At 37.5% G+C, this 13,375-nt stretch overlaps 3 protein-coding genes and 1 non-coding gene across 6 annotated transcripts in view; all 4 read left to right on the forward strand.

Moving 5' to 3' along the window:
• The window catches only part of LOC118276800 (glycine, alanine and asparagine-rich protein-like), a 30,316-nt gene extending 24,539 nt beyond the window's left edge, over positions 1 to 5,777 (forward strand). The window contains exon 4 of the transcript XR_007705985.1: positions 5,597 to 5,777. The gene's annotated coding sequence lies outside the window, so the exon portion shown is untranslated. The remainder of the gene's footprint in view (positions 1 to 5,596) is intronic.
• LOC118277520 (uncharacterized) lies at positions 1,949 to 3,950 on the forward strand. Of its 2 annotated transcripts, none has more exons than XM_035596353.2 (3): positions 1,949 to 2,330; positions 2,665 to 2,958; positions 3,461 to 3,950. In XM_035596353.2, the coding sequence occupies exons 1-3, from the start codon at positions 2,280 to 2,282 to the stop codon at positions 3,461 to 3,463; spliced, it is 348 nt and encodes a 115-aa protein (XP_035452246.2). In that variant the 5' UTR covers positions 1,949 to 2,279; the 3' UTR covers positions 3,464 to 3,950. The 2 variants fall into 2 exon arrangements, with proteins under 2 accessions (XP_035452246.2, XP_035452254.2); XM_035596361.2 differs by having other exon boundaries at positions 3,466 to 3,950.
• A 427-nt stretch (positions 5,778 to 6,204) lies between the features above and the next one.
• On the forward strand, positions 6,205 to 6,277 carry Trnaf-gaa (transfer RNA phenylalanine (anticodon GAA)). The gene has a single exon. It is a non-coding gene; the product is annotated as a tRNA-Phe (tRNA).
• A 4,514-nt stretch (positions 6,278 to 10,791) lies between these two features.
• LOC118275403 (uncharacterized) lies at positions 10,792 to 12,315 on the forward strand. 2 transcript variants are annotated; one of them, XM_035593343.2, is made up of 2 exons: positions 10,792 to 11,070; positions 11,413 to 12,315. In XM_035593343.2, the coding sequence occupies exons 1-2, from the start codon at positions 10,830 to 10,832 to the stop codon at positions 11,754 to 11,756; spliced, it is 585 nt and encodes a 194-aa protein (XP_035449236.2). In that variant the 5' UTR covers positions 10,792 to 10,829; the 3' UTR covers positions 11,757 to 12,315. The 2 variants fall into 2 exon arrangements, with proteins under 2 accessions (XP_035449236.2, XP_050554504.1); XM_050698547.1 differs by having other exon boundaries at positions 11,419 to 12,315.
• The last annotated feature ends 1,060 nt before the right edge of the window (positions 12,316 to 13,375 follow it).

Genomic DNA, 13,375 nt, shown 5'->3' on the forward strand with positions numbered 1-13,375 from the left:
AGGAAATAAATACAACGTACAAATATGTAAGTTCCAGTTAAATAGTAGTACGCGGGGGGATCGAGACGCGGGGTGCGGGCATCTGCCGCTCGCTCAGTTCTTCGCGGTAACAGCGAGCGGCACGCGCGAGCGGTGCGTTATATTTTATTAATATAGTGAACGCTATAAATTCTTAGTATCGTTAAAGCAAAATGCAATTAAAAGGCGACAGAATCTCACCATGTCACCACCAAATGATATTTATTCGTCACCTAGACAAGGTAAGTCCTAATGATAATTATTATGGAATTTTAGCCATTCCCGGTGCATAAGTGTGTATCTACGTAGTTACACATTTATACACTGGATTCAATTTTAATTGTAAAATGTATCTAGGCACTTAACTACTTATTCCATGGATATCGCGTAAAATATTCGATAAATATTCCATTGAAAAAGTGTGGATGTGGCAGTTAGAGTATTTTGATACATTCTAAGACCGGAGTAAAATTATCTATGTGTTATAAAACAAAACCATAAACCTTTACAAACAAAATTTCCTTGTAAACATAAACTGTACTTAATTTTAAACTCAGTTACCAAATTTCAAACCATAAATCCTTAAAATGACAAAGATATGACAATTTATAATTTTTGCAATCTTAAATTCGCTCTCCTGTAAAATTTAACTTTTTCAGTTACTTACTTATACTTAGGACGTGTCGGATGACGTCCAAGAGGAATTGTAATGTTCTCTGTGAAAAATCAATCTTGGATGATCCTTTTTAACTCTGATTTCTCTTATGGGTCGAGATAAAAAAGGACATGTCTTCTTATACATTGGGGATAGAAAGGTTGTCCATTTTCTGACAAGCGGTTGATCAACTTCAATCACATTAAAGGGGCATGGCTTCTGTCTAGCTTCACGAATCTAGACACACGGCAGTGTGTCCGCCAAGTTCGAGCAAAAAAACCGACACACCGGCCGTGGGTTATATTACACGAACCATTTCGGGCCAAGTTCGACCCACCTATAACTCAAAATCTATTTTATCTACGCATATGAAATTTCGAGTATCTGTCGAGATCTACTTACTTATCTAAAATACAAAATTTCATTAATGTACCTATTGTAGGTCTTGAGATATTGACGTCAGAAAATCGCTATTTTTACTATACACTCACTGACTGACTGACTCACTCACTCACTCATCAAAAACCTAGACCACTTCCAATGGTCGTATTGACTTGAAATTTGGCATGGAGGTAGGTCTTTAGGTCAAGGTAAAGGAAAAAATCTGTAAATGGCCAAGTGTGAGTCGGTTTTAAAAATAACGAAGGTGTAAATTCATACCCCTAAGGAACTAAAACAAAAAAAATATCTATATCTTCCAATGGTCGTACCGACCTAAAATTCGTTACGAAGGTTTGTATTTAGTCAAAGTAAAGTAAAATAAGAAAAAAGAAAATAAACCTTACAAAAATAAATGAAATCCCACCCAAAACATAAATGTGAAAGGCTGCCAAGTTCGATAATATTGGAATGCTTCGCCTATAAAAGAAGTGAGATCTAAATAAGTACCAAGTTCCATACACAGACCTCATTTAAAAATGATATAACTTGGCAAGTTCATTAATTTGAATAGTGGTTACCAAAATACATCATCCTACAAAGTTTCAACTATGGAGACCCAACAGTTTCGGATATAAATGGTTGTGACGTTTTTACATTCGGGGGTTCATAACGGTTTTTTGCCATTTGGCTACGGAACCCTAAGAAGTAGATTGAACTTCACCCGTTCGGATTTATTGATTGATTTTTATTTTTGTCTCCAATATTGCAGAATGTAAAACCCAGTTGTATCAAATACTTTTCCTCCTTATTTCTTACGATTGTTTTTATATTTTTTTACGTTTATGTGTTATAACATATATAAAAGGATTTGAATTTTGTGTGAACATTAGTATTGCATTGTCCTCTCACAAGATGGCACGCTCTGTTGCTCTACTGTTATTAGTGTGTTCGTTGATCGTATCAACTTTCGCAGCACCGACTTGGTTTCGTAAATTACATCAACCTCTACGTTCTCATCATCAACAACCATTTCCAATACTTCAACAACCATTTCCAATACTTCAACAACCACTTCCAATACTTCAACAACCATTTCCAATACTTCATCAACAATCATATCAACAACCATATCAACAACCATATCAACAACCATATCAACAACCATATCAACAACCATATCCACACCATCAACCATATCCACATCAGCACCCATATCCACATAATCATGTTCGTAATGAACATCATAATATTCCGCGTCCCTGTAATTATTGTGGAGGTAAATATTTTCTATTTATACAATCACTAAGGTCTTTCATGGCATCTGTATCTATAGATATATCTATATACTAATAATAAAACAGTAAACAATATTATTGTAAAAAATCATAAACATAGTGTAACAGTAATACAGTCAGTTTTGAAATATATAAAAATCTGTTTGTATATTTGTCTATTTGCTCAGGCTAGTCGTCGGAACTAACGAAAGGACTAGAATGAAATTAGCTAATTTACTTGGGCAACATATGGGGTATAATTTGTTTAGAAAATTGAAACAAAAATGTTCTGTTGATTATGATGATGATGTAGTGCTCATTTGTCTTCCATTTCAGTTCCAGCTCGACCTGCACCCACCTTATCACCTGTTGCTGCCACGACTGTTCCGGCACCTACCGTTTCGAGCACTGCTGCCACGACTGTACCGCCGCCTACCGTATCAAGCACTGCTGCCACGACTGTACCGGCGCCCACAGTACCAAGTACTGCTGCCACGACAGCACCGGCACCCACAGGCTCTGCTAGTAACAATAATGTTGGACAACAAAACAATATTGGCAATGGAGGAAATTCCAACGGAAATGGTAAAGCTGGAAATGGTGGCAACTTCGATAACCTTAATATTGGAGGTAGGAAGTAAACGGTACTCACAAACGTCAACAATAGAAACGTAGGTGCCCGTAGACAAGAACTATTTAATACATGTGACTATAATAGTAAACTTTTGTTTCGTTTCTTTTGACATCGGTCAGTAAATACCATATCAATATTTACCGACTTCAAAAAAGGAGGAGGTACTGCGTTCAGTTTAAATAATAGCAATATCTAAACTACCTTTTTTCGATTTTTGATAGTTCTCAGTGACTGCACAGAGTCATGATCCTGGGTATGCGGTTATATACAAGTATATATACAGGTCTACTAACACAGCCATAATAGCTAAATGAGAAAGTTAATCTTGCCCTTGAGAGTTAAAGAGTATTGGGAAATTGACTGCATTATTGGTAACAGCAGTCATTGGTAATTACCGTAAAAGTGAGGATAGGAAAATAATCTAAATATTCCGTTAAACCTTTCTAATTCATTTAAAATACAATTATTATAGTAACCTGCATATATTTTTGATTTAAGTGAAGCTGTGGCGACACTCTGACAAGTGACAGATGACAGATGACAGAACTCGCACATGGACTATCGACGAGCAAATCAACGGATGACGTCACAAATATCCTGCATCGCACATATGAAGTTTACATGCGAAATAACACGGATAGAAAATCCCAACGAATAACAGTTGGGCAGCAAGCCCGCCAGGCTGATCACCTCGCCTGGTCGGAGGATCCTCCTTTTCTTAGGGAACTTTACTCTCTCTTCCCTAAAAGGCTTTTATTTCTCGAATTCAAGTTTGTTTTTTGTATTGTGGTTCTCCTGTAAAGTCGAGTTAAAGTAACGATGAATAAGTATGGATTATTGCATTTATTTAATATAGTGTATAATAAGTAGACAATAAATAGATAATGAACAGTATGTTCATCTATATCCAATGATAGATTACCAGAAACTGGTGATGGTAGTTAGTCATCAAGTGTTTCAATTTTAATTAAATCAATGTAATCGTTCACTTTACGTGTTTCATTTACCCGTTTCTGTTATACAGTAGGCTTACTCACTATTATATGGGACACATAACTTAACTGACAAATAGTGGATATTACATTTACTATACTCCTATGTTTATGATTGAACTCTGGACTCCTACGCTCACAATCCCGCTGCCCGACTCCTGTCAGCCATGGCACGTAATGTTTTATAGCTTTCCTCGGGAAATGTACAATCTATCCAGCCCAAACATAACCAAAACCAGACAAGCAAACAGAATTTATTATATAACTAGTTCCTAACTGAAACTTCGCTTGCATTATTAAGTAAAAAGTACTTTGGATAATATTTCTCTATAGCAAATTTCAGTCAAATATATTCGGTAGTTTTGGTGGTTTCAATGGCGAAAGTTCATGCTAAACCTCACTGAGTCTTAATGTTCTGATCGATTTTTTATGGAAAAGCCGGTTAACGAGCAACCGGATCCCCTGATGATAAGCAATCGCCCATGGATACTTGAAACACCAGAGACGTTACTAGAGGAGTAATTGGTAACCTCAGTCACAAAACGAAACACGACGCAAGCTTTTCTTCACGTCGCTTTTTACACCCACGCGCCAGAAGGAGGGTTGTAATGTTTTAAATCGTAATTAATGGTTAGTCTGTATGTATGTATAATTGCCGCTCTGGCCTAAACGGCTTGATAGATTTTCTTGAGAGGTGTCGAGATTCGTATTTACTGTGAGAGCGACACCAAAAAAATAAAAAAAAACAAAATGGCGGATTTTTGGCGCCAAATTCGATATTGCTCTCTCTCTAGCCTGAACGACTCTGGATTACAGCTTGATAGGGGTCGTTTGATTCGTATTTACTGTGAAAGTGACACTAGATATATCAAATATAAAATTAAAACTAAAACAAAAGAAAATAAAAAAGGTAATTTAAAAAACTAAAAAACCCGAATGCGTTTCTTTATATTAGAAAACGAAAAATCCCTAATCCAAGAAAGTCATCTTAAAATTGAAGCAGTCCGGACCCATTCTAAAAATTATGAGGACTTAGGAGGGCAATACTGCTGGCTTTGCCTAGATATGGGTGGACACTGCTTCAAATAAGATGACTTTCTTGTTTAGGGATTTTTCATTTGTGAGGCCGTGGTATCACTTCAATCGAGCCGGCCCATTCGTGCCGAAGCATGGCTCTGCCACACATACCACTTCAGATTAGACAGAGGATTGTTGTTCTGCAGATAATAATGTAGCACCTTCCATTTCAGGTGGAGGGGACAATACTGGCGCTGTGCCTACAGACATGGACACTCAAAATCACGTTTTTAATCTTGGTAATGGAGAAAACGGCTATGGAAGTACCAACGGTGGAAATGGTGGCAACTTTACCAACATCACTATTGGTGGCGTAGGACTTGAATGGCACACCGAGAAGTAAAAGGCGTAGTAATATAATGTTTTTTATTTGTTGAATAATATCGTATCAAAAATATATATGTTAAACAAGAGTCATGTCTTAATTCATTGATATACCTACATTAAATGTTGACTTCAGCATCAAGAGAAGTGGTATCTACATGTGTGACAAATTCAATGGTAGTTGTAATTAGTTCTAACAACTGGCTATGGATATATTTTTACGACATAGTTTAAATATAAGGTAGGCAGAATTGCACGTGTCGTAATACCGCTATGCAATATACACCCAGTTTTCACCATTTGTGTTACAAGTCCCATATAATATGGGGGTGAGCCTATTGCCAACCTGGGCACAATTCTAGCTTCCGAAAAAAAAACCCGGTTGTATTTTGCCCGACCCGGTAATCAAACCCGAGACCCCTTGTTCGGCAGTCGCACTTGCTACCACTCGACTAACGAGGCAGTCTATCGCAGTATAAAGTAATAATGGTTAAATTATGTAGTGCAAATATGATTATAGAATAATGTGGCAGGATCGGGAACTCTGAACTTTAAGTATTTTTAGGTTACATCGCCTATAGTTATAATTGCAAACATTTTACAATTAAACTTTTGTTTAATTCTTGATACTGCACTCTTTAATTGATTTCATTAAACAATATCTGATACTCACCCCACCGTTCACGGTCAGACAAAATAAGGGTTGAAATACCAAAATAATGGTTAGTTAAAACTTATTCGTTTACGTTGCCCCTAAATTGTTGTACCGTACGTAATAAATAAACAGCTCCATACCATTTTCTACAAGAAAGTCTAGGCAAGAACGTCAGTTTTAGAATACCGCATACCGCCGAAATAGCTCAGTTGGGAGAGCGTTAGACTGAAGATCTAAAGGTCCCTGGTTCGATCCCGGGTTTCGGCAATTTTTTTACGGTATATATTTTGTGGTAAATACTATTTAATTGATTTTATATTTACACATACATTGCAATTTCACCATAGACTAACAAGCCGAAATAGCTCAGTTGGGAGAGCGTTAGACTGAAGATCTAAAGGTCCCTGGTTCGATTAATTATTGTAATAATGTAGTCTTCCTTGTTTTATGAACTATCCGACACAAAATATTTATTCAATTCTTTGGAATTTGTGGCGATTATCATAGCCACATATGATCGTACCCAGAGGGTCTTTTGCAAACGTTTAGTGAATCGAAAGGTTACTGTACTTTAAACTTTGATTGCTTGTCATTGGAGCCTGACCATTCAGAGCGATAAATGTTAGGTATACGTGGCGTTCATATTAAGCGTCAGTTGGTACGGATTTGAAAGAAAAATATCAGTAGGTGTATAATATGGGTTCCCTCTATCTGGCAGAATTTTAATGCTCCGAAATTTGTTTGGCATAACACACTTGGCATAATCTTCTTTAGACCCGAATTACATATGGCATAAAAATCATTTAATATACGCCCGGAGTGTCTTTGTCGAATGTTTATAGGAATATGTCCCTTTACAAAGGCATACTTTTAGATGGTAGAATTTTATGCTTCGCATAAGGACGTTTGGCAAAGCTTAATTTTGCATAATTTTGTTTCACATAACGTTTATTTAGAGCGACGATTGTTTGGCATGATTTCACGGCATATTAAGAAGATGGCAGACCGAACCGTGTTTCCACAGGACCGAATCGCTGGTGCACGTAGTTTGTTTTACGTTTAGAGTGCAATTTAAAATCGCGTAGGCGCGGATTGGTTGAGGCGGCCCGCGGGCTGAGGAGCAGGCGGCTATGAGCGAGTGCCGCATATTGAGGCTGGCCGGCGAAGCCGGAACAAGCCGAAGTTCGGTGGTGAGCGAAAGCCGTTTCGACGAATTAGCGCCGTGGGCCCGCCGGATTTTATTTTATTTTATGACAGAAACCATGCAGCTTGCATCTGTTTAGCTTGCTGAATGCTTGCCTTACATGCTCCATGCTTATGCATGCTGCAAGCTTGCTGCATGCTTGCAACATGCATCCATGCTTGCTTGGTGCTTGCTTGCTTGCTTGTTTGAATGCTTGCATTTGCTTGCATGCTTGTTTGCTTGCTAATGCAAAAATGCCACAGATGCATGCTTGAAATGTGATAAAGTTTTTAATTATTTGGATATTAAAAGTATGCCAAAAGACGATTCTAACTCTTAACATTCTGAGATATGATTTCTCTTTAATTGATTTATGCTTTATGCCAAAAGACGATTCTGACAGTGAACATTCTGCAATATGATGGCTACCTTTCAATTATTATGCGTCGCAACATGCCTAAAGATGATTCTGACTTATATGATGCGTTTTTAATTGGTATTACAAATGACGGTATACCAAATGGTACTGCGAAATGAAGTTTCTGCCATGCGTAGTTATGCAAAGATAAAATTAAAAAAAAAATTCTACTAATAAAGGTAGACACCGTATACATATTGGTTTGTTAGCTTTGTATTGTCCCTTTCGAATGAATATACAACGATTTTTCTGATATGCATCGTAAAGATGTTTATTCATGTATCATGGTTATACTGTCTAGGTTCTCTATATATCTCGTAGACCAATATCTCGATACACAAGCTATCGATATATTTTGAGGAAATAAAAATATACTCTATAAAATATATTTTCACTAAAATCTGAATAATATTTCTTTTTAATAAAATTAGGCCTAGAACTATACGTATAAAACATATAAACGAAAATTCGTTGACACACAATTAAACTAGAAAGAAAACCAAAAAAAAAAAAATCTCATCCATAGTTTGGCTTATTTCCCAAATCCTATGGAACCGGCGCTAGATGAAGCTGCTGATCCGCCACCACCAAAGCTGATAGATCCGCTTCTGGAGTAACTTATGGAAGCTCCAGGGAAACGTCGTCGCCCTCCAAAACCTCCATAGGGTCTGCCAAATCCTCTCCTATAGCCAAATTGAGGAGAAGGCGCTGGCCCTGGTGCAGGGTTTGGTGCCGGATTTGGTGCCGGATCTGAAATGCCGGATTTGGTGCAGCATCTGAAATGAAAATGTGTTGAAATATTTTTTAGTCTTAATCATTAATAGTACTTAATTGTAGTGTGCAACGTGGAAACTATATTCATGAGCTTTATTATGTATGTAAAAAAAAAACCAGCTTGTCCGACAGGGCACGGACCAAGAGTCCATGGAGAACAATTGTAAATAAACACAAGGTTTTATTGATTTATATGAAGAGTTATACGATTTTAGCCATTATCAAGCAAAATCAAGTTAAATATGTTTTACCTGAACCGAAATATTTAGAACATTTTTTTAAGGGGAAAATAATCCATTGACTTCTCTCGTTTTGGGCGAAGCGAGAGGGAGAGTCAGCCTCTTACTGACTAAAAGGCACTCCTGCTTTTCGAGCCGGAGCCCCGGTAAACCCGCTAGGTCCACAGCTCCGGATTAGGCATCAGCTCTGCTGTGCCCCATTACTTCAAATCTTGATTGCAGAAAAAGGATCATTGCCTTGAACTGGTTTGTATATTGAAAGCACTATTTTGAAACTTTCCACCGTATCGTCAAGCCTTTTATCCCCGAAGGGATAGGCAGAGGTGCGCATTATGGCTCGTAATACTACTATACAATGTACACCCACTTTTCATCATGTGTGTTATTAGTCTCACGTAAATAGGGGATAATTGCATGACGTCGTACTCGAATCAAAAAAACCGAAAAAGTCCAATACTACTTACTTCATAATGCCTCGTTAGTTTAGTGGTTGCAAGTGCGATTGCTGGGCTTTCGATTCCTGGGACTTGCAAAGTATTACTGAGCTTTTTCGGTTTCATTAAAACTTTATTCATTTATACAGGTCTTTTTTTTGGGTAAACACACAATATTAAAGAAAAGTAGCATGTAATCAGTTCATTAAAATGAAAATAAACAAACCTGCTTCAATACAGACGAACACTAGTAGGGCAATCGCGCACAGTAATAAACGAGCCATTATAAAAATAATTAATTAATCGTTACTAATTTCTAGTTCACTACGATCACATATGGCTCAATACAAAGATAATTAGGTACTGGCATAATTCCGTGATCGACCAAATATATATGTCTATTAGATGCAATCATTGAACCACTCAAGTCAAACACTAGTCATAACTTTAGCACCTACCTTGTTATTTTGGCAGGATTACTCGTAGGAAATTCCTACAAGTATGTTATTCTTCTTTAAAAAACTTTATCTTCATTACGCAATATTAATTCGGTTCCCTTGCAGATGACAATTAATTTTTCACTCTGTTCCGTCGTCTTACAGCATATTATCGGATGACGTTTTTTAAGTTAATAGACTAAAGTTTTTATTTGTATTTGTGTTCCGCCTAGCATATTGTTTACATTACTTTAAAACAAGTTCATTCTGTTAATAGATATTAACTAAGTCAATACATTTTATTTTTGCAATCATCCCGTGCGTGTGGCGCGTCGCGTTCAGTGCGCGCCTCAAACAGCCATCAGATCACCACAGATGGGGCCCAGTAGGGCTGATGCCTGATACGGAGCTGCGGACTACCTAGCGGGTTTACCGGGGCTCCGACTCGAAAAGCAGGAGACGAAACGGGGTGGTTTTTAGTCAGTAAGAGTCTGATACTCCCTCTCGCCTCGCCCAAAGCGGGAGAAGCCATTGAATGATTTTCCAACAAAAAATCCTAAATAAATATTCAGGTTTGGTCAAAATATGCGGAAAGTTGTGTTTTTTTAAACTAAGTAAGTAATAAACCGTGTCTTCGAACTCATAATAAATGATGGAACAAAAAGTACAACGGAGTCTCTTAAGGAAACCCGTACTAAAAACTTTCTTTAAATCATCGAAAGGGTAGCGACTACCTCGAAACCCAAACCTGTTAGTGGGTAATGCCCATTATACTTTGTAGGGTGTATAAATACCCTTTGGAAAATAAAACGCCTAACTGCGTGACGATTATAATACAATACACAGAGTTACTTAATGGTTGCAACCACTCGATAACAAAGGTAATCGATAACTAGTTATGACCGATAACTAGTTATCGATTATAAAATAATAAATATTCACCTTTTCCTTTTCTAAATCTACAGTTTTTTTTTTCAGTTTTTCATGCTCTTATTTTAAAAGTAAGAGGGGGGGGGGCACCAATTTTTCGACTTTGGAAGCTTTCAAGCAATTGATTTTGACCAAAAATGGTTGTTGGAACCTTAATGTCTTTTTTAAAGTCCTATCGATAGACACCCATCACGCACGGAACCCTAAAAAGTACATTGAACTGCACTCGTTCGGATTTTATTTTTGTCTCCAATATTGCAGAATGTAAAACCCAGTTGTATCAAATACTTTTCCTCCTTATTTCTTAAGATTGTTTTTATATTTTTTACGTTTATGTGTTATTTACATATATAAAAGGGTTTGAATTTTGTGTGAACATTAGTATTGCATTGTCCTCTCACAAGATGGCACGCTCTGTTGCTCTACTGTTATTAGTGTGTTCGTTGATCGTATCAACTTTCGCAGCACCGACTTGGTTTCATAGATACCATCAACATCCACGTTCTCATCATCAAATATTTCCAATACTTCATCAACTATTTTCACACGATCATCAACCATATCCACATGATCAACCATATCCACATCATCACCCATATCCACATCATCATGGTCATAATATTCCGCATCCCTGTAATTGTGAAGGTAAATATTTTTTATTTATATAATCGCTAGTCTTTCATGGCATCTGTATCTATAGATATAAATACTCATATCTATATACTAATAATAAAACAGTAAACAATATTATTGTAAAAAATCATAAACATAGTGTAACAGTAATACAGTCAGTTTTGAAATATATAAAAATCTGTTTGTATATTTGTCTATTTGCTCAGGCTAATCGTCGGAACTAACGAAAGAACTAGAATGAAATTAGCTAATTTACTTGGGCAACATATGGGGTATAATTTGTTTAGAAAATTGAAACAAAAATGTTCTGTTGATGATGATGATGATGTAGTGCTCATTTGTCTTCCATTTCAGTTCCAGCTCGACCTGCACCCACCGTATCACCTGTTGCTGCCTCGACTGTTCCGCCGCCTACCGTATTAAGTACTGCTGCCACGACTGTACCGCCGCCTACCGTATCAAGCACTGCTGCCACGACTGTACCGGCGCCCACAGTATCAAGTACTGCTGCCACGACTGTACCGGTGCCCACAGAAAAAAGCAATGCTGCCCCGACTGTACCGATGCCCACAGGCTCTGCTAGTAACAATAATGTTACATTAGAAAACAATATTGGCAATGGAGGAAATTCCTACGGAAATGGTAATGCTGGAAATGGTGGCAACTTCGATAACCTTAATGTTGGAGGTAGGAAGTAAACGGTACTCACAAACGTCAACAAAAGAAGCGTAGGTGCCCGAAGACGAGTGCAATATAATACACATGACTAGTTACAGCACAGTCATAATCCTGGGTATGCTAACACAGCCATTATAGCGAAATGAGAAAGTTAACCTTGCCCTTGAAGCTTAAAGAGGAGGTAAATGCCATTTTGGTTACAGCAGTCACTGGTAATTACCGTAAAAGTGAGGATAGTAAGCACCCCTCCACCAGCGACCATGTGCCCGCCACCAAAATAATCTAAATATTCAGTAACTCTTTCTAATTTATTTAAAAGACAATTATTTTAGTTCTCGACTTTAAGTTTGTTTTTTGTATTGTGGTTCACTTTCAAAGTCGTGTTTTGGCGAAAATGTCACAATAACGATGAATAAGTATGGATTGTTGCATATATAGTGTTAGTGTTTTTAATATAGTGTACAATAAGTAGATAATGAACAGCATGTTCATCTACATCCAATGATAGATTAACAGAAACTTCTGATAGTAGTTAGTTCTCAAGTGTTTCAATTTTAATTAAATCAATATAATCATTCACTTCATGTGTTTCATTTACCTGTTTCAGTCCTACAGTAGGCTTACTCACTATTATGTACTCATAACATAACTGACCAATAGTGGATGTTACATTTAATATGCATCTCTGTCTGTCTATAGTTGAACTAGCAGCTCCTACGCCCGTTCCCGCTGCCCGACTTCTGTTGGCTATGGCTAATGTATTATAGCCTTCCTCGATAAATGGACAATCTATCCAGCCCAAAAATAACCAAAACCAGTCAAGCAAACAGATTTTATAATATAATTAGTTCCTAACTGAGACTTCACTTACTTTGTACTACTACTGGACACTATTATCTATACCAAAATTCAGTCAAATATATTCGGTAGTTTTGGTGGTTTCAATGGCGAAAGTTCATGCTAAACCTCACTGAGTCTTAATGTTCTGATGGTTTTTTTTTATGGAATAAGCTAGTAAACGAGCAGACGGATCACCTGATGATAAGCAATCACTGCCGCCTATGGACACTTGAAACACCAGAGGCGTTACTAGAGGAGTAATTGGGCCTTCGGTAACCTTACTCACACAACGAAACACAACGCAAGCGTTGTTTCACGTCGGTTTTCTGTGAAGCCGTGGTATCACTCCGATCGAGCCGGCCCATTCGTGCCGAAGCATGGCTCTGCCACACATACCACTTCAGATTAGACAGAAGATTGCTGTTCTGCAGGTAATGATGTATCACCTTCCATTTCAGGTGGATGGGACAATACTGGCGCTGTGCCTACAGACATGGACACTCAAAATCACGTTTTTAATCTTGGTAATGGAGTAGACGGCTATGGAAGTACCAACGGTGGAAATGGTGGCAACTTTACCAACATCACTATTGGGGGCGTAGGAGTTGAATGGCACACCCAGCAGTAATAGTTGTAAGTACATAATTGTAGTAAACTACAGCTTCATATATATCATTAGTATGATGATGAAATCAAATCAAACCTAAAGTGTAGCTATTAGATACTTCATTGTGTGGCACAAATGTACATTCGAACTATGATAAGACAAAGTTTTGTCACATATAAGTGTTAATCGCCC

This window comes from Spodoptera frugiperda, chromosome 15, assembly GCF_023101765.2.
Source record: "Spodoptera frugiperda isolate SF20-4 chromosome 15, AGI-APGP_CSIRO_Sfru_2.0, whole genome shotgun sequence".
Lineage (NCBI taxonomy): Eukaryota > Metazoa > Arthropoda > Insecta > Lepidoptera > Noctuidae > Spodoptera > Spodoptera frugiperda.

Excerpts from the sequence above, each read along its gene's own strand:
- LOC118275403 (XM_035593343.2), top strand. The coding sequence starts at position 10,830 with ATGGCACGCTCTGTTGCTCTACTGTTATTAGTGTGTTCGTTGATCGTA. Across the intron at positions 11,071-11,412 it reads GCATCCCTGTAATTGTGAAG|TTCCAGCTCGACCTGCACCC; the intron begins GTAAATATTTTT and ends CTTCCATTTCAG.
- LOC118277520 (XM_035596361.2), top strand. The coding sequence starts at position 2,280 with ATGTTCGTAATGAACATCATAATATTCCGCGTCCCTGTAATTATTGTG. Across the intron at positions 2,331-2,664 it reads TCCCTGTAATTATTGTGGAG|TTCCAGCTCGACCTGCACCC; the intron begins GTAAATATTTTC and ends CTTCCATTTCAG. Across the intron at positions 2,959-3,465 it reads CGATAACCTTAATATTGGAG|CTGTGGCGACACTCTGACAA; the intron begins GTAGGAAGTAAA and ends ATTTAAGTGAAG.